Source organism: Pongo pygmaeus, chromosome 2 (assembly GCF_028885625.2).
Source record: "Pongo pygmaeus isolate AG05252 chromosome 2, NHGRI_mPonPyg2-v2.0_pri, whole genome shotgun sequence".
Lineage (NCBI taxonomy): Eukaryota > Metazoa > Chordata > Mammalia > Primates > Hominidae > Pongo > Pongo pygmaeus.
Window position 1 is genome coordinate 144,998,304 of NC_085930.1, and position 23,105 is coordinate 145,021,408.

At 39.3% G+C, this 23,105-nt stretch overlaps 1 protein-coding gene across 11 annotated transcripts in view; it reads right to left on the minus strand.

Moving 5' to 3' along the window:
• Positions 1–638: 638 nt before the first annotated feature.
• Positions 639–23,105, minus strand: part of STAG1 (STAG1 cohesin complex component) — a 406,778-nt gene continuing 384,311 nt past the window's right edge. For 8 of the 11 annotated variants that reach the window (XM_063662185.1, XM_063662187.1, XM_063662186.1 and 5 more), the window contains 6 exons: positions 22,163–22,291; positions 13,583–13,788; positions 8,284–8,458; positions 5,871–5,981; positions 4,912–5,026; positions 639–2,857 (listed from right to left, as the gene is read on the minus strand). In XM_063662185.1, coding sequence (XP_063518255.1) covers positions 2,654–2,857; positions 4,912–5,026; positions 5,871–5,981; positions 8,284–8,458; positions 13,583–13,788; positions 22,163–22,291 — 940 coding nt within the window. In that variant the 3' untranslated portion in view covers positions 639–2,653. The remainder of the gene's footprint in view (positions 2,858–4,911; positions 5,027–5,870; positions 5,982–8,283; positions 8,459–13,582; positions 13,789–22,162; positions 22,292–23,105) is intronic. The other 3 variants (XM_054482540.2, XM_063662190.1, XM_063662189.1) reach the window with 1 other exon arrangement.

Below are 23,105 nucleotides of genomic sequence, written 5' to 3' on the forward strand. Positions count from 1 at the left end.
CAACCTCTGCCTTATGGGCTCAAGCCATCCTCCTACCTTAGCCTCACAAGTAGCTGGTGTGCGCCACCACACCCAGCTAATTTTTGTATTTTTTGTAGAGGAGTTTCACCACGCTACCCAGGCTGGTCTCGAACTCTTGAGCTCAAGTGATCCACTCACCTTTGCCTTCCAAAGTGCTGGGATTACAGGCGTGAGCCACCATGCCTGGCTGAAAACTTCATTTCTGCAGCTGCACTGAATCTATGTGGTCTTCAAAAGGGCACTGCCAGGGTGCGATTATGCATATAAGCCCAGAGTCTCAAGCCGTGAGGACCCACGCTACAGGCCAGTGGATGTTCCCTGAATGCCTCATGCAAAACTCAGTTTGCAAGAGACTCCTTCTTAAACCACAGATGACTTGGCCTGCACACACTCCAGAGAAATCTAAGGAATGAAAGAAAGTGAGCTATTCCTAAATTCTGCTTTCTTAAAAAAAATTAAAAAGCCAAAACAACAAAACCACCAACTCACTAATATGGTTAACTTGCTGTCATTTAACAGATTATCAGAAATTGCAAACTCTCTCAAGAGCCACAGGACAGAAAATCATCTCTTTAAAGCCATACCTGGTAGGAACAATAGGATGACTACCACAAACCTGATTTTGAATAGTTTATTAAAGGAAAGGTGAAGCATCAGTTTCAAATTGTACAAAAGGAAAAAAAACCTCATATTGCAAATGTACAATTTACAGAATTAATTACTAGCAAAACCAATCAAGGAGACACCGAAAATACAAAAATTTGATTGACTTCAAACTGAACTGGAAATCCATTGGAGTAGATATTTAGCCTTTTTGTGTGGCATGGTAGTCTACAATTCTGTCAGCATCTGTTTTCCATACAAGACTGTCACGCAAAGGATCAATTTGTGCATGTGGCAGGGCACCTCATGGCTTGCTCCCGGGCCAAAACCACAGGTAGGCAGGGCTGGGGTGGACAGTCCAGTTATTCCTGCACCTTCACTTCCAGTGAAGCCCACAATTCTGGGAGAAAGTGAGGCCCCAGCTCCCCTAACTAACTGGAGCCCAAGAATTGCTGAATTAGCAGAGAAAATATTTTTGGTGACCAGGTTTTTTTCACAACTGTACAAATGTTGAGAAAAATCTGTTTTGTGTCTTTACTAAAAGGATGAATAAAATCATCCATCTTGCTTTCCTGCACAAAAGATGATCACTGGGTGTGCAGAATTTTTAAAAATGTTTTTTGTATTTGATAAAAAGGGAAAGCCTCATGATTCTGTTGCAGCTACTTTAAAAACCAGCCCAGAAACAGCTGTGGATGGATTGGTTTGGAAATTCTGAGGCTTACTTTACTTTAGAAATCAGAAAGGAAGAAACTAAGTGGGGTTTTTAAAACAATAGCAGCAAGTCATAAAAGTCTAGGCAGAATGTAACTCTAAACCATTGTAGACTGTCCTGAAGATTCATAATTTCTTTCCCCAAAAGAATTATTCTTAATATGCACATTTAACACTGAAATGTAGCTGTAATTCAAGGTAAGCTTAGGAACTTCACCCTCTAAGCACAGACTTCTATGCAGCACATACTTCTATAATCATCAGTAAACTTAATTCACAAAATTAGCGCATAAGGGTATTAAGTGCATGGGAAGTAGACACAGTTATGTTACACTTAAAATTACTTCTGAATGATAAAGGATTTCTTCATGATTATCTTAAGAAAATGGAAGTCTGTGTAACTTGAATTTGGCAGGGCATGAAATAAGTGGTAAAAACAGCAAACTGATAACTTGAGAATCATTTTCGTTTTACTGAGAATACTTTATTTGCTGGTAGAAGTTGCTAAAAATGCACAGAACAAATACCAATAGAAAATGCACTGTATTTGAATCTCCCTAGTCTATATAAAATGAACGGTGTACAGCATCTGTTGGAAAAATGGCTGCATGGACATTTCTTATTTTATGCCCACTTATAAATAAAAATAAACCTTTTTATTCAAGAGTATATAAAATCTGGGAATTCATATCCATATCCACAGAGGGTGTGTGGTTTTTGGCAGAGATGCACTATGTCAGAAATTCATCTTAGCTTGTCAATGTTCTGCTCCTTCATTATTTGTGTTCCACAAAGGTCAACCAAATCCAGTGAACTCCAAAACACTCTTCGGCAATTAGGATGAGCTGCTTACTCATAGGTTTAATAAAAATGGTTAGCTTTTAAAACATAAAAAGGCAAAATGTTAAAACGGTTTTTAAATTGTACAACAGGAAAATAAAGTTAAAAATATTTTTTTTTTTTTACTCAATGTTGAGTTTTCATAAAACAGGTGTATAACAGTGTTTATCTTGACAGCTGTTTTAAAAATTTAAAATTTCTTCCTCCCTCCAGAAAAACACACACATCTGTATTGGGATAAGTCCAATAGCAGGACACAAATGATTTTCAGGTCAGTCTTTCTGAGTTGACATTCACCAACATTCCCTTGGGTAATTTACATGCTCCTCTTCCGTCATTGCAAAAAGGGATTGACCTTAATCATTTGATTAAAAAACAAATCAGATCACGTCAAAAGTGTTTTTCCCCATACAAGCTATCACAGTATATAGGCCTCTAGCTCTAAATAATAGAGTTCCAGATTTGTAAATTTTCTTCAGACTTCAGAACATAGGCATTCCAAATCCCTAGAAAAATGATGAGAAACATAATTATTAATTTCATGCATAAACAGGACCCAGGAACCATAAATAAAAAGCAGTAATAATTTGACATTTACTGAATCATCTTCTATGATAGCTGCAGAGTCAAAGAAGTCTGGCCTTAGCTCAGCTCGCTCTCGCCGATTTCTTGATGGAGGCTGGAAAGAGAAATCGGTTTCTTAATTTTTTTCTGAGATCATTAAGACAATGAATTGTGATAATCAGCTAATATTTCTGACAGTATCATAAATATATAGAACTACTAAGAGTCAATTTTGAAAGGAAGAAGAGAATCTGGCTTTTATATGAAATAGATTTTTTAAAAACAAACAGTACTTTTGGCTTTTAATTATGTTGGCAAAAACAACGCACAAAACTTTCAAACTATCATGACTAAACTGAACATGTTAATACATATATAACTTTGGGCCTACATGCCTAGGCCATATCTTCCCTTTAAAGTCACAGAAAAATTACAAAATTGATTGATTAACTACTAGGTGATAAACCTCTGTGAATACCACAAAGCAGGTAGATGGAAAGTTATTGGAAGGTGGGGGCAGGGAGGTTATAGATTGGAGTAATATGATCTCATTTATATTTACAAAACTTACAAAAACTTTTCATTATGGAAAATTCACAACATACAAAGCAAAATGTTACGGGCTGAATTATGTCCCTTCAAAATGTGCATGCTGAAGTCCTAATCCAGTACCTCAGAACATGCCAGTATTTGGCGATAGGGCCTTTAAAGAGGTAATTAAGGTAAAAAGAGGTCATATGGGTGGGCCCTAATTGAATATAGTTGGGGGCCTCATAAGAAGAGGAGAGACACATATAGGAAAGACCATCTAAAGACAAAGGAAGAAGGCAGCCATCTACAAGCCAAGGAGAGAAGCCTCAAAAGAAATCACCTTCATCTCAGGACTTCTAGCTTCCAGAAATGTGATAAAAAAATAAATTTCTGGGCCAGGCGTGGTGGCTCACGCCTGTAATCCCAGCACTTTGGAAGGCCAAGGCGGGTGGATCACGAGGTCAAGAGATTGAGATCATCCTGGCCAACATGGTGAAACCCCGTCTCTACTAAAAATATAAAAATTAACTGGGTATGGTGGCATGTGTCTATAGTCCCAGCTATTTGGGAGGCTGAGGCAGGAGAATCGCTTGAACCTGGGAGGCAGAGGTTGCAGTGAGCCGAGATCGCAGCACTGCACTACAGCCTGGCAACAGAGCGAGACTCCATCTCTAAATAAATAAATAAAAATTTGTTTACCCACTCAGTCTGTGGTATTTATTATGGCAGCCTTAGAAAATACACAGAAAAAGCAGCATGATGAATTTCTATGTACCCATCACCCAGTTTCAAAAATTGTCAAACATTTGGCCGGTCTTGTTCCACTGAGTCTCACTGTTTTTCCTTCCCTATGTAATTTTGCCTATAACTACTACAATGTGTTGTCTATAACTGATGAGAACTTTTGAAAAAAACATAACCACCATGCATTACTATTCCTGAAAAAATAAGTTATTAGTATCACCTATGGTTAGTCCATATCTCAAACATGTCTTCTCATACTGAACAAAGAAGTCCCATATTTGACATTTTGTATGCTGAAGCACCATGGATTTTTGTCAGGCTCAAATTTAAAGCACAAGAGGCCAGATACACAGTGATGCTGAAAGATCTGGTATGAGCTCTCTTCAAAGAAGGTAAAAAGAAAGAACCAGTTTCTGTTATTATCAGAATTTAAAATATGACTGCTTTGAAAGCAGGCTTGAAAAACACCCAAGCTCATCCAAATGCCCACTGTTGTTGGTCAATGTTAACTCCTCCTCACCTCACCCTTCCTCCCAGAATTCTGAGAATAAGAGGATTTTTGTTTTTGTTTTTTTGAGATGGAGTTTCGCTCTTGTTGCCCAGGCTAGAGTGCAATAGCGCGATCTCGGCTCACTGCAACCTCAGCCTCCCAAGTAGCTGGGATTACGGGCATGTGCCACCATGCCTGGCTAATTTTGTATATTTAGTATTGACGGGGTTTCTCCATATTGGTCAGGCTGGTCTCGAACTCCCGACCTCAGGTGATCCACCCACCTCAGCCTCCCAAAGTGCTGGGATTACAGGCGTGAGCCACCATGCCCAGCCTAAGAGGATCATCTTACACCAATGCCCCCACATATTTTAACAAAATAAAAATATAGTGAATTTCTCTACCAGATCAATAACCATGGTGTCCTCAAATTCTTCATTCATATCTTCTAACTGGCTTCGGGATGACATCATCACATCTTCAAAGATGGGCTCAGCATCTTCCTCCATTAGACCCCGACTGGTAAGAAAAAGGTATTGTCAGAAAGCTCATCAGACTCTACCATTTGGAGTCCTGGCTGTTTCTCAGATTAAAGTTATTCTAACCAACTGAAGTATACCTTCTAATCATGACCTACAGACTACACAAATTATACTGAACTCCAAGACAAGAATCATTCCTTTGGTTCATTCAAGATTTCATCTCACACATCAAAAGGAAGTACAATTCAATAATAACGGTTGTTAACATTTATTTATGTGTCAATTACCCTAAAAATCTTATTGGTAATATTATCCCAATTTTACAAATGAGGAACCTGAAGCACAGATTTTTTTTTTTTTTTTTTTTTGAGAAGGAGTCTTGCTCTGTTGCCCAGGCTGGAGTGCAGTGGCATGATCTTGACTCACTACAACCTCCGCCTCCTGGATTTAAGCGATTCTCCTGCCTCAGCCTCCCGAGTAGCTGGGATTACAGGCGCCCACCACCATATGCCCGGCTAATTTTTTGTATTTTTAGTAGAGACAGGGTTTCACGATGTTGGCCAGGCTGGTCTTGAACTCCTGACCTCAGGTGATCTGCCCACCTTGGCCTCCCAAAGTGCTGGGATTACAGGCAGAGCCACCACGCCTAGCCAGCACAGATGTTTTAGAGCTTGTCCAAGGCCATGCAGCTGCCAAGTGGCAGAGCTAGGATTTAAATGCTGAAAGTGTTAAGAACTCACGCACTCCTTTCCTATGCTGCATAGCATATCACGAATTATAATTTTAACTCCTAAGACCAAACATCAAAGAAACCCAAGTCATTTCACAAAATGATGGGCATCACATAGTTATGTTCTTGTGACACTCAATGTAACACTTACACAGCATGCCTCACTCCAGTTCTCACTTTCATGTAGTTCATTCCTGTTCTGTCCTTCCGATTTAAGTCTTCTAACTTCGGCTGGCCTAACCAAGAGATCTGCATCTGAGGACTAAGAGAGGGTACTATTATTAATTTTGTAGCAGCAGATGATGAATTTAGCTAATGAGCCCCATGCTAAGAAAGCCAAAGTAGGTTTACTTAATCCCATGTTGGAGGAATTAGCTGGATTTATTCTGGTGCCTTTTTATAAAAAAGGCAGTAAGTTGCCCAAAGATATCTGTAAGTCTCCAAGAGAAGCTGGCTGAGGCTAATTGTTAGATGCTTAAACTATCAACCAAATCTCTGCCAAACAAGGGTTCTCAGACCTCTGTCTTGGGCTGGTGCCGCATTCACAGGTGTACCTAGCTGGACAGCAGACCCCCAACTAACAGAAATTATGTTGGCTTGGCAGCTGAAAGTTCTCTAGAATTCAACAAGGAAGAATATAGCATCTTTTCCTCAGTCTTTATGGAGTCAAATCTGCACTTGTACTCTAAACTTATTGGCACATGGAAGTGTGTGTAAACATGCCTCTAAGGAATTTTTTTTTTTTTTTTTTTTTTGAGACGGAGTCTTGCTCTGTCATCCAGGCTGGAGTGCAGTGGCGCAATCTTGGCTCACTGCAACCTCCGCCTCCCTGGTTCAAGGGATTCTTCTGTCTCAGCCTCCCGCGTACCTGGGACTACAGGTGCGCGCCACCACACCCAGCTAATTTTTTGTATTTTTAGTAGAGATGGGGTTTCACCGTGTTAGTTAGGATGGTCTCGATCTCCTGACCTTGTGATCCACTCGCCTCAGCCTCCCAAAGTGCTGGGATTACAGGCGTGAGCCACCACGCCCAGCCAGGAATTTTTTTTTTTAAGACAGGTTCTCACCCTTGTCACCCAGGCTGGAGTCCAGTGGCATGATCTCAGCTCACTACAACCTCTGCCTCCCAGGCTCCAGCATTGCTCTCACCTCAGCCTTCCGAGTAGCTGGGATCACAGGCATGCACCACCACGCCTGGCTAATTTTCTTTTTTGGTGGTGGTGTTGAGACAGAGTCTGTGTCACCCAGGCTGGAGTGCAGTGGCGCGATTTTGGCTCACTGTAACCTCTGCCTCCCAAGTTTAAGCAATTCCCATTTCTTAGCCTCCTGAATAGTTGGGATCACAGGCGTGTGCCACCATGCCCAGCCGGGAATTTTATAGGATGTAAATTTTAGTGTTTTTTTGCCAATACAAACTGTCACATGAAGTTGTCTCTAAGTAGCTGTCTTTGTATCATGTGGGGCCACTACCTTGATTAAACCTATAAACCTGGAGCAGGGAAAAGAAGGCAGACCATGGCCACAGGGACTGACAAATGGTAAGGTCAGAGAGGCAAGGCAGGCTGCTAAAACAAGGAGAAACCCACCCTGTAGGAAGAGGGGTGGGGATATTGGTTAGGTCACCCATCTTGGGATGCTTGCTATAAGGGAAACCACCTTCTAGGATACTTGGCAGCACAAGAATGCCCAGTTATACCACGGATGACAGTGAGTATCCTCTTGGGTTTGAAGGCTGATCCCTTAGAGCAAAGGGGCCTTATGAAAACCCAGGATTTGATACTTCTAACAGTCTCTATTTTCAACCTAACTAAATTTGTTGAGTTCAAATGAGAGTTCTCCCTCTTATCCATCAGAGTAATTCACAGCATTACCCAACTATACACAGAAACACAAGTGAGGAGCTCAAAGAATTTCAAAGTTGGATGGAAAACAACAATGAGATTTTTATAAGCAAAACACATCACCCTCTGCCTTCTCTACAATTTTCAGAGGTCTGTGTACTAGAAAACATTTTAATTACTAACATGGAGAAAAGGTAAGACCTTGATTCTCTTTTTGAGGGCAACTATTCTCAGAATTTATCAAGTAAGATCTTAAAAATTCTTAATCCATGAGAAGTTTGAGTTTAAAATATAAATGTAACATGACAAAATATTAATTAAGTGGATGATAAAGCTAATATAGTCTATTTATTTGGTGTTCAGACTACTGACAACTTAACATAGGCTCTTACAGGTTTTCTTGCCTAGGAAGTAACCTGCATTTCTTGGCAAGTCCCTGAGAAGAAACAGACCTGCCCAATGAAAATGCACATGCCAACTGAAATTAGCACCTGGTGAGACACTGTACATTTAAAGGTCTGTGAACTTCCAGGAACTGGTATCTTCAACAATGTTTGCAGACTTTTTATAGCTCTTCTCACATAAAGTGTTTACCCTCTGTTTGTGGCTTCTTTTATCATGCACTGACCAGCAATATGTTCTGATGAACAAATAAAATTTTTCTTAAATAGTTTTACTTTCTTTAAAGGCTTTTTGCGAAGAAGACAAATTTTTGCTACTTACTTGTGTAAAAAGTCTGGTTCAGAACCATGTTCAGACTCAGGTTCTTGAATCTGGTCTCCCATGGGACGGCTGTTCTCCCGCAGTACAGTGGATGTGAGTTGTGGTGCTGCCAGGGGGCCAGGAGTCTGAATCATGGTGTCAGTCCTGTTTAGCCATGTGTTATCCAGACTCTCATCTGTAAAATTCCAGTTAAGGTCACACAATGTCATGGGTGGAGTGAACTCTGGTGGCAGTCATAGCATAGACTTGTGAAGAGTGTGGCTCTGCAGTCAGACTGCCTACTTCAAATCTCAGTTCCACCACTTACTTATACGACTTTGTATAAGTCATTAAACTCCCAAAGTTGAGTTTTCTCATACATACAATGGGGACATCATTACTTAACCTCACAAAGTTGTAGGGACTAAATGAGGTAATGTATGTAACTACTGGATGTTAGCTATCATCACATCATCATCTCTTTAAGTCCCTCCATCTCTAAAGATTCATTCATCCTAGAAGGGGAAGATGGCAGCCAGCCAGAGACCTCTCCTCTTTTCTTTGTTCAAGCAATGAAGGGCCTATTTCCTGGGCCTCATAGGGGTCCCAGGCAGTAGCAATTAAAGTCTGACTGGCTTTTGTGGAGAAATAAGCAAATCCCCTTGCACCACTAGACCCTGGTCAATAACTTCTTGCCAGGTTATACATGTGGAGATGGGTTGAACGGTTCACCATTTTCATGCCTCTGTACTTCAGGGAAGCCTTCCCTGATTACCCCTACCCAACCCCCCACTTACCATTCTTTTTTTAAAATTTTTTTTTTCAAGACGGAGTCTCACTCTGTCACCCAGGCTGGAGTGCAGTGGTGTGATCTCGGCTCACTGCAACCTCCGCCTGCCAGGTTCAAGCAATTCTCCTGACTCAGCGTCTTGAGTAGCTGGGATTACAGGTGCCTGCCACCATGCCCAGCTCATTTTTATATTTTTAGGAGAGACGGGGTATCATTATGTTGGCCAGTCTGGTCTCGAACTCCTGACCTCAGGTGATCCGCCCACCTCGGCCTCCCTAAGTGCTGAGATTATAGGCATGAGCTACCACGCCCAGGCTTCTCTTTTAATTTCTAGAGGAAATATAGTCATTCATACTCACTTAGGACTTAATTATACACTATCCTGCATTAGCAGGTTATATAATTTGTCATGTGTATAAATTGTCTCTGTAAAACTTAAGTTTTCCAGGGGCTATGAACTTTCCTTCAGAACTTATGAAAATGGTTTATAAATATATATATATTTTTTGAGACAGAGCCTCACTCTGTTGCAGGCTGTAGTACAAGTGGCACGATCTTAGCTCACTTCAACCTCCACCTCCTAAGTTCAAATGATTCTCCCGCCTCAGCCTCCCAAGTAGCTGGGATTACAGGCATCCTTCACGACGCCCAGCTAATTTTTGTATTTTTAGTAGAGATGGGTTTCACCATGTTGGCCAGGCTGAACTGGAACTCCTGACCTCAAGTGAGCAGCCCACCTCAGCCTCCCAGAATGCTGGGATTACAGGTGTAAGCCACCGGCTAAGATGGTTTATAAAGATTTGAGCAGATTAAAGCATTATTTACAAACTGTCCTGATAAAATATTACCTTTTTTTTTTTTTTTTTTTTTTTTTTTTTTGAGATGGGGTTTTGCTATGTTGCCTAGGCTGATCTCAAACTCCTGAGCTCAAGCGATCCACCTATCTCCCAAAGTGCAGGAATTAAAGGCATGAGCTACTATGCCCGGCCAAGTTTCTACCTATAAAAATTCTAAATTATTCTAATATGATAAGGCTTCTCAAAAAGTATTACTGCTTTGGTTTTCCTTCTGAAGAATTTTAATCCCAATACATAGTATGAACCCCATTGCTTTTCCTCTCAAGTCTCAGAGATGTGTGTGTTAGGTTCCTCCCTTGCCATCGAGCATCCTGTTTCTCCCCCTATTTCTCAGGTTTCTGATATTTTGTTAGACCTGTACATTCTAGATGGGCTTTTCTGTGCCTGGAAATACCTACCCATTGTCTGGTTAAAGTAATTCCTCTGATCTGAAGCTCACTACTCAATCTCTTCTTAGTTAACAAAGACACATTTCATCATCTTCTATTCATAACACATTTCATTCAACATTTAATTCAAAACTTTTATTCTCTACCACACTTAAAATTTTATGATAAAAAGATTATTATCACTTAGGTTCTGAACCTGGTAAACTCATCTGTCAGCTGTCTACTACATGTCATCTTTTCCAGAAAATCTTCCTGTATTCATTAAAAGTTTAGTCACTTTCTATATGTTCCCAGAACCTCCTGTGTTTGGCACATCAGAGCACTGACCATGGTGAAATCAAACAGCCTGTTTCTGTTCTCTCTCTATCTGCACTCACAGCATATTAATACCTAATCTGTAGTACTTAGCACAGTTCTTAGGAAGGCGCTTGGTAGAAACTTACTGAATGAATGGATAACTCCAGGGAGAACTCATTCATCTTAAATAGAAATAGATACTTCTAATCCTTTAAAGATTCCTCAATGAAAATATCTCTTTTAATACTTTCTCATTTTCATCTCTGAAGGATGAAACCCCGCAGCCTAAGGGTTCTGTGCATGCAACCCATCTTAGTCATTTTGTAAATCTCAAATTGACAGTTTTCTTTTTGTAATTTAAATCAATTAGGTTATCTGGTTCCACATAAGCTTCTCTTAATCTTGAAAATAATATTGACTGTACCATTAATGATCATTATGGATAGTTAAAATCTCTAAGCTTTAGTTTCTTTTGTGAAAAATTTAGATAATAATGTTGACTTATAAGACATTTATACACTTATACGTCATGCACTATGTGCCAGAGACTGACTTAAGTGCTTTACAAATATGTCAAATAAATGATTAAATGATATAACGCATGTTAAAACATATTCCTAGTACCTAGCAAAAATTTGATGAATGTTGGCTAATAATATTACATTGAAGAATGGCTAGGCGCAATGGCTCATGCCTGTAATCCTAGCACTTTGGGACACTGAGGCATGTGGATCGCTTGAGTCCAGGAGTTCAAGACCAGCCTAGGCAACAAGGTGAAACCCTGTCTTTACGAAAAATACAAAAATTAGCTGGGTGTGGTGGCACATGCCTGTAGTCCCAGCTACTTCGGGGCTGAGGTGGGAGGATTGCTTGGGCCAGGGAGGTTGAGGCTGGACAAGACTCCAGCCTGGGCGACAGACTGAGACCCTGTCTCATTGAAAAAAAAGAAAAGGCCAGGTGCAGTGGCTCATGTCTATAATCCCAGCACTTTGAGAAGCCAAGGTGGGTGGGATCACTTGAGGTCAGGAGTTCGAGACCAGCCTGGCCAACATGGTGAACCCCTATCTCTACTAAAAATACAAAAATTAGCTGGGCGTGGCGGTGGGCACCTGTAATCCCAGCTACTTGGGAGGCTGAGGCAGGAGAATTGCTTGAACCTGGGAGGTGGAGGTTGCAGTGAACCAAGATCATACCACTGCACTCCAGCCTGGGTGACAGAGGGAGATCCTGTCTCAAAAAAAAAAGGAAATGCCTGTAGTCATTCTTTAGAGAAAAGTCCAGGATCCTACAGTACAAAGACAAGATTTCGTATTTTCTTTCTCTGGACTTTTAAAAAAGACTTTAAGTCCCAAAGCTGTAATTTGAAAGGAAATCTTAAACTTTGTGGAGATTTTGTTAAACTTGAACAGTAACATTTGTATTAATTCTTTTATTCCTTTTGAAATATAGATGCTTTGAGCTGGAGCTGCAAGGTTAAAAAAAGAAAAGAAATACAGATGCTGCCTAATTTACTGACTGATGCTAGATAGATATGAGGCATTACTATACAATGATAACGTTCAGATAATTTATTGAATGCTACCTATGTGCCAAGCACTGTGCTCAGTACTGTGTGTATACTAAGTGGTTTATTTGTAGTATCTAATATTCATTGGAACTGACAGGATAAATACTCTGCTCATCCTTTATTTGATGAATGATTTAAACTTAGAGAGGTTAAGTAATATGCTCAAAGGTTGCATAGCTCATAATGAGAAGGCCAGGTCTGAATTCTGGAACTCTGATGTTAGAATTTGTACTCCTCATCAATAGTCAATACTGTCTCCCCAATAATGAAAAGAATCATTAGATTTAAATTCTAATTAATTTTGCCACAGATTTTAGCAAAACCTTTATTAGTGAGTCATTTTTTTAGGCAGCACAGGTAAGATGCTGAAAGATAAGAAGTTATAAAAAGAACAAGAGAGAAGACTCAGATCACAGACCTCCTCTTGGTTTGGAGAAAATTTATTAGAAGCATGGAGAAGGATGAAGATTATTTGAGAAAATAAGCATTTTTACTTTGAGGCTTCTCTTAGTAATTTTAACAGGAATGCTTTGTTTTAATAGGGCAATTTTTAGGTTTTTTTTTTTTTTTTACATATAGGAATACCTACTGTTGATCAGATTTTCATGACAATTTAACTTCCCATTCCCCATAGTCCAACAGGGTTATAAAACCAGATTTAGCCATTACTGCCTTTTAAAAAAATTAAATGATGGGAGTCTTGCTCTGTTGCCCAGGCTGGAGTGCAGTGGCATGATCATAGCTCACTGCAACCTCAAACTTCTGGGCTCAAGTGATTCTCCCACCTCGGCTTCCCAAGTAGCTGGGACTACAGGTGCATGCTACCAATTAAAAAAAATTTTTTTCTTAGAGATGGGAGTCTTGCTATGTTTCCCAGGCTGGTCTCAAATTTCTGGCCTTAATTTCCTGATCCTCTTTCCTTGGTCTCCTGAGTAACTGGGATTATAGGTGTGAGCCACCACACCTGGAGGCCATCACTGTCTTACTGTTCCAACCAAGTGGTAGAACTGGAAAACAACTATTCTGGTATATTCAATTTGCTGCAGAAATCTACCCTCAAATTACCTGTATCTCACCTATATTAGGAAGAATTTTAATAGAATAGCATTGTGACTATCTTACTTTATATTTTAATGTATTAGAGGCATATAGTATGGGGATTGATTTTATAGACCTAGCTAATTTTTTCCTCTTTTGGTCTGTCTTCCTTTAGGCTCCATGCTTCCTCAACTTCTTTTTCCTTGATGCTTTTCTGTCTTACTTCATCTGTTTCAACCTTTTTGCCTTAACATCTCATTGTGAATCAAATATACAAGGAAATCATGTGCCTGATACTATTATCTTGCTTCAAAAGATTATTTGCTACTTTATCTCTTTAAAACCAGGCAAATTGTTTCTTATAGTGTAAAGGCAGACTTACCTTCTACTCGTTTTTTATGAAGTGGAGGTCGTCCTTTCTTATTCCTTACTGATGAGGTTTTGCTGCTGCTACTTCCACTGTTCACAGACATTCTATCATCTTCACCTCCAGTGACTAATGAATTTCTATAGGAGATGAGTGGAAGCCATACATCTTCCCTCCTTTCCATCATCTGCTCGGTAAGGAATTTCTCTAGGTATGAATGACTAGAAACACAATAGAAACAGCAGTGATTTTCATGGAAGCAGTTCGTACATCACTTACTTTTTCTTAATCAGAGGCTCTCTTTCTGCAGGTTCTGAAGAATACCTAAGGACACACGTTAAACTATTAACAGTGGTCACCTTTGGAAAGAGAGGGACTGAGGAGTTAAGGTTTTGTTTCACATATTCTTGGGATATTTTAAAGCAAGAGAGTGTATTACCTAAGGGTGTGTATGTACGTATGGTCTTTCCTATATTTCTTCCTTTGCTTTTAAACACCAATGTTAAAAAAAATCAGAAGTTTAGTTCAAAAAGATTATTGAGTTTTCTTACAAAGTGTTCAAGCCAAAGCAGGATTTCTAAGATGGTGGAGTAAGGAGGCTGGCATGCCCTCTTTCCAGCAAAACAACATTTTAACTAGTAAAAATTATAAAATACCGTAATTTAAAGTATTTGCCAATTCTCTTAAGGGCATACAGCAAATGGAGAAAAATTTATTCAAGAAAATCTGGCCAGGCACGGTGGCTCACGCCTGTAAATCCCAGCACTTTGGGAGGCCGAGGTGGGCAGATCACTTGAGGACAGCAGTTTGAGACCAACCTGGCCAACATGGCAAAACCCTATCCCTACAAAAAAAATTAGCCAGGCGTGGTGACATGCACCTGTAATCCCAGCTACTCAGGAGGCTGAGGCAGGAGAATCGCTTGAACCCAGGAGGCAGAGGTTGCAGTAAGCCAAGACTGTGCCACTGCACTCCAGCCTGGGTGACAGTCTGGAGACTCTGTCTAAAAAAAAAAAACAAAACAAAACAAAATCTAATACATTTTGGCAAGAACAGCAAAAGTTTTGTAGCATTTGATCCACAACCTGTTCCCTTCCCTTGTTTCCTTCTCCCTGCCACTACAGCTCTATATTTTAGAAACTCTATCTAGTCCAGGCAGGTGGCCAAGAAGATGGGGGTTCCCTCTCTCTCTAGTTCCCAGGCTACCCTGAAAGAAAGAAGCATACCATTTGCATTTCTCATCACCTCCCAGCCCTGTGTTGTGTAAGTTCTATTCTGAACAGCAACCAGGAAAAATGAAGCTCCTTTTATCCCACCTAGCCTCCACTCCTGGGGTAAAACACTACCCTGGGCACAGCAGGCTGAGAACACTGGGACCCTGAATGCCCCACCTCAAACTCCCTGTCGAGAGATTCCAAACCTGGGGCAAGCTGAGAACCAGGGGTTACCTACTCTCTCCCCTGCTCAAAGAGCCAGAGGTGTTATTCTGGGAGAAGAGGGATGCTGTTCCATCCCATCCAATTCTGCCCTCCTCCCCATTTCAGTGGCATAAAAGTTAAAAGTTCTCCCTGGTGGCTGAGGCTGACTATGAAGAAGAAACTGCAGCTGGAGAGAGGAGTGAGGAGGAAGGTGGTGGTGATGACTTTGTTTGTTTATTTGGAATGAAATGTAGAAAATTCTTTTCCTAAGGGTGTTGACAACAGAGATCTTGATGGAGTGAAAATGAGAGGGTGCTGGTAGTTCTCTGACACTAGCAGCAACAAATGACAGCGCAAAACAGCCGGAAGTTCAACAGAGAAAACCAGAGAAAGAGACAGCCAAGAAGAACCTTCCTGGAGTCATAGTCAATCCTGGGAGTTGGATTTGTTAACTGACTGTTGTAATCATTTTACAACATATATGTATATCAAGACATCATATATACACCTTAAATATATATTATTTTTTAAAAGGAAGGATTTGTTTCCCTTTGTTTTTAAGTAAAAAACAAGTGATTCTTCATTTCAGTAGCTCCCTTTGATTCATTTGAACATAGCCTACCAAATCCTCCACTGTGCTTATGTTTTGTTTTTTTTTTTCATCACAGCTCTGGAAGAATGCTTTATCACCAATCTTTGGTGGTTATTAATAGGTTGCTGAGCTAACTTGGCATTTCATATGTTTCTTCTTATATGAAAGAAGGATAACATTTTACTGTTATTGATCTGCTTAAGTAATTGCTATGCTTAAAGTTTCTTTTGTTTATAGGTTTCAAATTTTGTGAGTTTATCTGTTTATCCATTAAGCATATTTGGAACAGGTTTAAAAAATAAAATAAAAAAGTCCTGGGAGTTGGGAAAGCTATGCACATATCCTAAGCTGCATTCACTCATGGGCAAAAAAGGGAAGGGAATGAGGCAGACTTGAAAGCATTCCCCAAGCCACATACAGATCTATCAACACAGGGAGGAAGCTTCACTGGCAAAAGTGGTTTAAATACAACCTCTCACCAAACACTGGCTGAACAAACAGCTATTCTTACACCTACGAGCAACTCCTAGGAAGCCAGGCTTACAAATAAAATAATAATGCTTCCCTGGTCATCTGAAGACTATGCACACCCAAGGCTGCCTTTCTCAGGAATAATCAAAGAGGTATCTTCCAAGCTGCTAGTCCCTGGCCTAAAATGTGGGTCAAAAAAGTAAGTACCCTGAATTATGAAAGCAGCCTGCAAGCCATACACATATCCAACAGTAAAGGGTAAACCTAACTGGCTAAGGGGTTTAAGCGCAACCTTTGATCAGTAAGTGGCTTATGCTAACCCAGGGGTGACCTCCTCAGCAGCCAAGACAAATGATAAAAACAAAGGAAAAAAGATCTGAGCAAAGACATCATAGGCTGCATAAGGCAGAGAAAATAGATTTTGGAGTTTGTTCATCCAAGTAACTAAACAAATAAATGACCAACGAGAAAATAATATCAACCTCTAGGGGGCAGATAATTAGTAAAGAGTAGCTATATTATTATTTCAAAAGATATCATTTTTGCAATATTTGTTCTTTTTATTTATTTATTTATTTTTTTGAGATAAGGTCTCACTCTGTCACCCAGGTTGGAGTGCAGTGGCACAATCTTGGCTCACTGCAACCTCTGCCTCTCAGGCTCAAGCCATCTTCCCACCTCAGCCTCCCGAGTAGCTGGGACTACAGGCATGCATCACCATGCGCAGCTAATTTTTGTATTTGTGTAGAGACAGGGTTTTGCCATGTTGCCCAGGCTGGTCTTGAACTCGTGAGCTCAAGTGATCGGTCCACCTCGGCCTCCCAAAGTGCTGGGATTATAGGTGTGCGCCACAGCGACTGGCCAAATGTCCAGTTTTTAAGAAAAAATTATGAGACGTACAAAGAAACAGGAAAATGTGATGGATACATTGATAAAAGAGCAAGCAACAGCACCTTGGCCCACAAAGATTTCAAAGCAATGATTATAAATACAAAGTCCCCAACTTACAATGCTTTGACTTATGATTTTTTTTACTTTATGATAGTGCTTTTAGCTGTGTACTTTAATGGTGAGTACCTATGCAATCATTCTGTTTTGTACTTTCAGTATAGTATTCAACAAATTTCATAGTGTATTTGACATTTCATTATAAAATAGGCTTTGTGTTATATGATATTATCAAACTATAGGCTAATGTATGTATTCTGTGTGTTAAAGGTAGGCTATATTATTCTGTGATGTTTGGTAGATTAGGTGTATTAAATGCATTTTTGACTTACAATATTTTAAACTTATGATGGGTTTATTAGATGTAACCCTATTTTAAATCCAGGAGCACCTGTATGTTCAAAGAACTAAAGAAAATCATATCTAATTAAAAGTGGGTATGATGACAATATCTCTCATGAAATAAAGAATATCAATTTTAAAAAAGAACCAAATGGAAATTCTGCAGTTGAAAGTATAATCAAAATTAAAAATTTACTATAGTGGCTTGACAGTAGATCTGAGCTGACAAAAGCAAGAAACACCACATTTGACGATATATCAAGAGGTTATGCCATCTGAAGAAGAGAGAGAAAGAATAAAGAAAAACAAACAGAGCCTGAGAGAAGTATGGGATACCATTAAATATACTGACATACATGTAATGGGAGTAACCAAGATAGCAGACGAAAAAGCAGAAAAATTCAGGAGAAATAATGGCTAAAAACTTGCCCAATTTGATGAAAAACACAATTTACACATCCACAAAGTTCAATGAACTCCAAACAGGATAAATGCAAAGAGATCCACACATGGATTCATCATAGGAAAAATGCTGAAAGCCAAGGATAAAAAGAAAATCATGAAAGTAGTAAGAGAAAATTCGCTACATACAAAGAAAATCCAATAAGATTAATGATTAATTCTTATCACCTGGCTCACAATGGAGGCCAGAAGGTAGTGGGATGACATGGTCAAAGTGCTGAAAGTAAAAAACTATCAAACGAGAATCTTACATTGCTCACTGTAACCTCAAACTCCTGGGCTCAAGCAATCTTCCTGCTTCGGCCTCTCAAAATGCTGGGTTTACAGGCATGAGCCACCCCTGAGAGAATTTGTTGCTATTAGACCTGCCTACTAAAGGAAGTTAGTCAAGCTGAAAGCAAATGTCACCACAGGGTAATTTTAATTTACATGAAAAAACAAAGAGTGCCAGTAAAGGTAATTTGTAGGTAGTTACAAAAGTATAATTATATATTTACTTATCCCTTCTCTCTTAACTGATTAAAAAAGCAAATATATAAAACAATATGTATGTTACTGTATTGTTGGGTCAATAACATAGAAATGTAATATATTTGACAATAAACACAAAAAAGTGAGTGAAAGAGAAGCTGTATTTGAATATAGGCATGATACCAGATGGCAATTCAAATGCACAGGAAGAAATGAAGAGAACCAGAAAAATGGTAAATAGGAAGATTAATATAACAAACTCTATAAATACATACTTGCTTTCCTTTCTTTTCTCAGTTTCTATAAAAGATTATCTCAAGTATAATTATAACAATTATTGGGTTTCTAATTATATATAGATGGACTAGGTATAACAAGAATAGCCAAAAAAGGAGAAAGGAAATGGATTTATATAGAATTAAAGTTTCTGTATTTCCTTAGAATAAATCAGGATAGACCTTAGGTAAATTTTGTTTTGTTGAGGCGGAATCGCACTCTATCGTCCAGGGTGGAGTGTAGTGGCACGATATTGGCTTACTGCAACCTCTGCCCCTGGAGTTCAAGCAATTCTCCCACCTTCGCCTCCCAAGTAGCTTGGATTACAGGCATGTGCCACCATGCCCGGCTAATTTTTGCATTGTTAGTAGAGACGGGGTTTCACCATGTTGGCCAGGCTGGTCTTGAACTCTTGACCTCAAGTGATCTGCCCACCTCAGCCTCCCAAAGTGCTGGGATTACAGGTGTGAGCCACTGCACTCGGCCAGTAAATTTTGATAAGATGTATACTGTAAGGCCTGGTAAGGCCACTAGGAAAATAACTAAAAAAATACAGTTAAAGATTAATTAAAGGAATTAGTATGCTACACTAGAAAACATACATTTAATATAAAAGAAGGCAGTAAAGGAGAAAGAACAACAACAACAAAAAAAAACCAAAAAACAAAAACAAAAACAAAAACCCCAGGAGACATATATAAAAAACAAAAAGTATAATAATAGAGAATGTCAGGTTGAATTTAAAAACACATAATCCAATTTGTTATCTACATGAAACACACTTTAGATTCAAAGATACAAAGGCAGAAAGTGAAAGGATGGAAGAAAAGGTGTACCATGCAAAACAGTAGTCAAAATAAAGCTGGAGTGGTTATAGTAGTATGACACAAAAATGTCTTAGAGATAGAGAATGACACTTTAGAATAAGACTCAACTGGTCAGGAAGATGTAACAATTTAAAATGTGTGTACAGGCCAGGCGTGGTGGCTCACACCTGTAATCCCAGCACTTTGGGAGGCCGAGGTGGGCAGATTACTTGAGATCAAGAGTTCACGACCAGCCTGGCCAACATGGTGAAACCCCATCTCTAATAAAAATACAAAATTAGCCAGGTGTGATGGCACGCGCCTATAGTCCCAGCTGCCCCAGAGGCTGAGGCAGGAGAATCGCTGGAACCCGGGAAGCGGAGATTGCAGTGAGCCAATATTGTGCCACTGCACTCCAGCCTGGGCATCAGAGTGAGACTCCATCTTAAAAAAAAAAAAAAAAAGTATATACACCTAACAAGAGAGCCCCAAAATATATGAAGCAAAAACTGACAGAACTGAAGGGACAAATATACAATTCAACAGTAATATTTGGAGACTTCAATATCCCACTTTCAATAATGAATAGGACAACTAAGCAAAAGATTAACAAGAACACTTAAGACCTGAAAAGCACTATAAACAAAACTATAAGCTAACTAGACAGAACACACATCTACAGAACAAAAACTCCAACCAAAAACAGAATGGTAACACATTTTCTCACGTGATACATGGAACAGTCTCTAAGACCATATGTTGGTCCATAAAACAAGCCTCAATAAATTTAAAAGGATTAAAATAATACAATGCATGATCTCTGATCACAATGAAATGAAGAAATCAGTAACAGAAGGAAAATCTGGAAATTCAGAAATATATAAAAATTAAACAAAATACTCCTGAATAACCAATAGGTTAAAGAAGAAATAAGTGAAATGAGAAAATACTTTGAGATGAATGAAAACAGAAATGCAGCACACCAAAACTTACAAGTTGCAGCTAAGGTAATGTTCAGAGGAAAATGTATAGCTGTAAATGTCTGTATTGAAAAAGTTTTCAAACCACTCCCACTAATATTCAACACCTGTCTCTATCATATTACCCCATTTCAGTGCCTGAAACTCTTGCTTGTCTGCCTGTTTTTTTTTTTTTTTTTTTTTTTTAAGAGACAGTCTCACTATCTTGCCCAGGCTGCTCTCAGACTCTTGTCCTCAAACAATCCTCCCACCTCAGCCTCCGGAATAGCTGGGATTCCAGGTCGGAACCACTGAGCCTGGCCATCTGCCCGTTTATGCTGTGCCCCCTGGCATTAGAGCATAAGCTTTACAACAGTAGCTGACCATAGTAGGGGCTTAATAAATATTTTCTGATGAACATGACATCAACATCTTTACTTAGAACTATCACTTATATTCATATAAGTATTAACTGTCTCTCCAAAATGCTATTTATTTAGAATCCTGTTATATTTAAAAAATCGACTGATTAACACAGGCTCCCCAGGCTGTCGCCCAGGCTGGAATGCAGTGGCATAATCATAGCTAAGTGCAGCCTCAAACTCCTAGGCTCAAGTGATTCTCCGACTTCAGCCTCCCAAGTAGCTGGGACTACAGGTACACACCACCACACCTGGCTAACTTTAAAATTTCTTTATAGAGATGGGGGTCTTGCTACGTTGCCAGGACTGGTCTTGAACTCCTGGACTCAAGCAATCCTCCTGCTTCAGCCTCCTTACAGGTGTGAATCACTGCACCCAGCTAGAATATTATAAAGGACTCTCTGTCTTATCAGTTTATAAAATTTAGGATTCATTATAGTATTATCCTCTAAAAAAGTTTTTATTTTATTTTATTTTTTTATTGAGACGGAGTCTCGCTCTGTCACCCAGGCTGGAGTGGAGTGGCATGATCGCAGCTCACTGCAACCTCTGCCACTTGGGTTCAAGCGATTCTTGTGCATCAGCCTCCTGAGCAGCTGGGACTACAGGCACGCACCATCATGCCTAGCTAATTTTTTTGTATTTTTTAAAAATTTTTTATTTTATTTTTTTTGAGACAGAGTCTCACTCTGTCGCCCAGGCTGAAGTGCAGTGGTGCGATCTTGGCTCACTGCAAGCTCCGCCTCCCAGGTTCACGCCATTCTCCTGCCTCACCCTCCTGAGTAGCCGGGACTACAGGCGCCCAGCACCACGCCCGGCTAATTTTTTTGTATTTTTAGTAGAGATGGGGTTTCACCGTTGTTAGCCAGGATGGTCTCGATCTTCTGACCTTGTGATCCGCCTGTCTCGGCCTCCCAAAGTGCTGGGATTACAGATGTGAGCCACCATGCCCAGCCTAGAAGTTTTCTGGTTTGGTTTTAAATAAAACTTACCCAATCAAGATTTTCTTTTGAAATTACATATATATTTCTTTAAACTGTTATCAATAATCAAAAAAAGCAAATATGAAAAAAATCAATCTTTTGAAACAAGTCAAATAGAATATAAAACTAAAACGAAATTAATATAAAAGGAAAGAAGGAAGAGTTACTCAATGGCTAAACCAATGTTCATACATCTTTGAACTGCATAATAAGAAATCATTTCCACCTGCTTAATTTCATGTTGCAGATTCTAGGGTACTGAAAGATAAGCAGTGAAATAACTACTACATAAATGCTTGAAGGAAAACTATAATTCCTTAAAACAAACTATCAGAGCCTAAATTATCAAGAGTAAAGATATCCAAATGATTAAAAATTTTTCAAAAAATAAACATTTACAACAATATTATTATAAAAACCACTTCTCTTGTAATGTGCAACTTACACTGTCTTTTTGTCCTGTCGAAGAAGTTTAGAAGAAAATTCACTTAGTACTTCAAGAAAAGCCAGATTAGGAGGTGGATACTCTTGTCCTTTCTGATTTTGGTATTTAAATGCAAACTCTATGCCATCCCTGAAGTAAAAGAAAATATCAACTTATTTTTCCAGATAGTGTAGTTCTCTCAATTAGCTAACATTACACAAATACTTGTGAAGGTAGTAAAATCATCACAAAAGGTAGTAAAATCTGATAAATTCAAATAATAAACTAATGTGAATATATAGGACCTATTTGTGTATATTTATAGTATGAAACTGTAAGTTGGGGAAAATATACAAAAAATAGCTACAGAGCAACAAAGCTAAATTCATATATATATATATATTTTTTGAGACAAGGTCTCACTGTGTCGCCCAGGTTGGAGTGCAGTGGTGCTATCATGGCTCACTACCTTGACCTCCTGGGCTTAGGTGATTCTCCTACCTCAGCCTCCCGAGTAGCTGGGACTACACGTGTGTGCCACCACACCTGGGTAATGTTTGCATTTTTTGTAGACATGGGGTTTTGCCATGTTGCCCAGGCTGGTCTCAAACTCCTGGGCTCAAGTAATTGGCCTCCTTTGGCCTCCCAAAGTGCTGGGATTACAGGCGTGAGCTACCTGCGCCTGGCCCGCTATGTGTAGTTTTTAGAGGTAACAAGATACCCTGGAAAGAGAATTATTAATAGATTGCCAGAATATTTGCTTCTTGGAGCTGGTAATGGTACCAAGCTGTGTGAGTTTACTAAAGGTTTTCTGTTACTTCTGTTTTCACAATAATGAACCCCAAATCAGTTTTGTATAGTCTTGACAAAAAATTCTATAATAATTATTTTTTCAGAGACAGGGTCTCACTCTGTTTTCCAGGCTGGAGAGCAGTGGTACAATCATAGCTCACTATAACCTCAA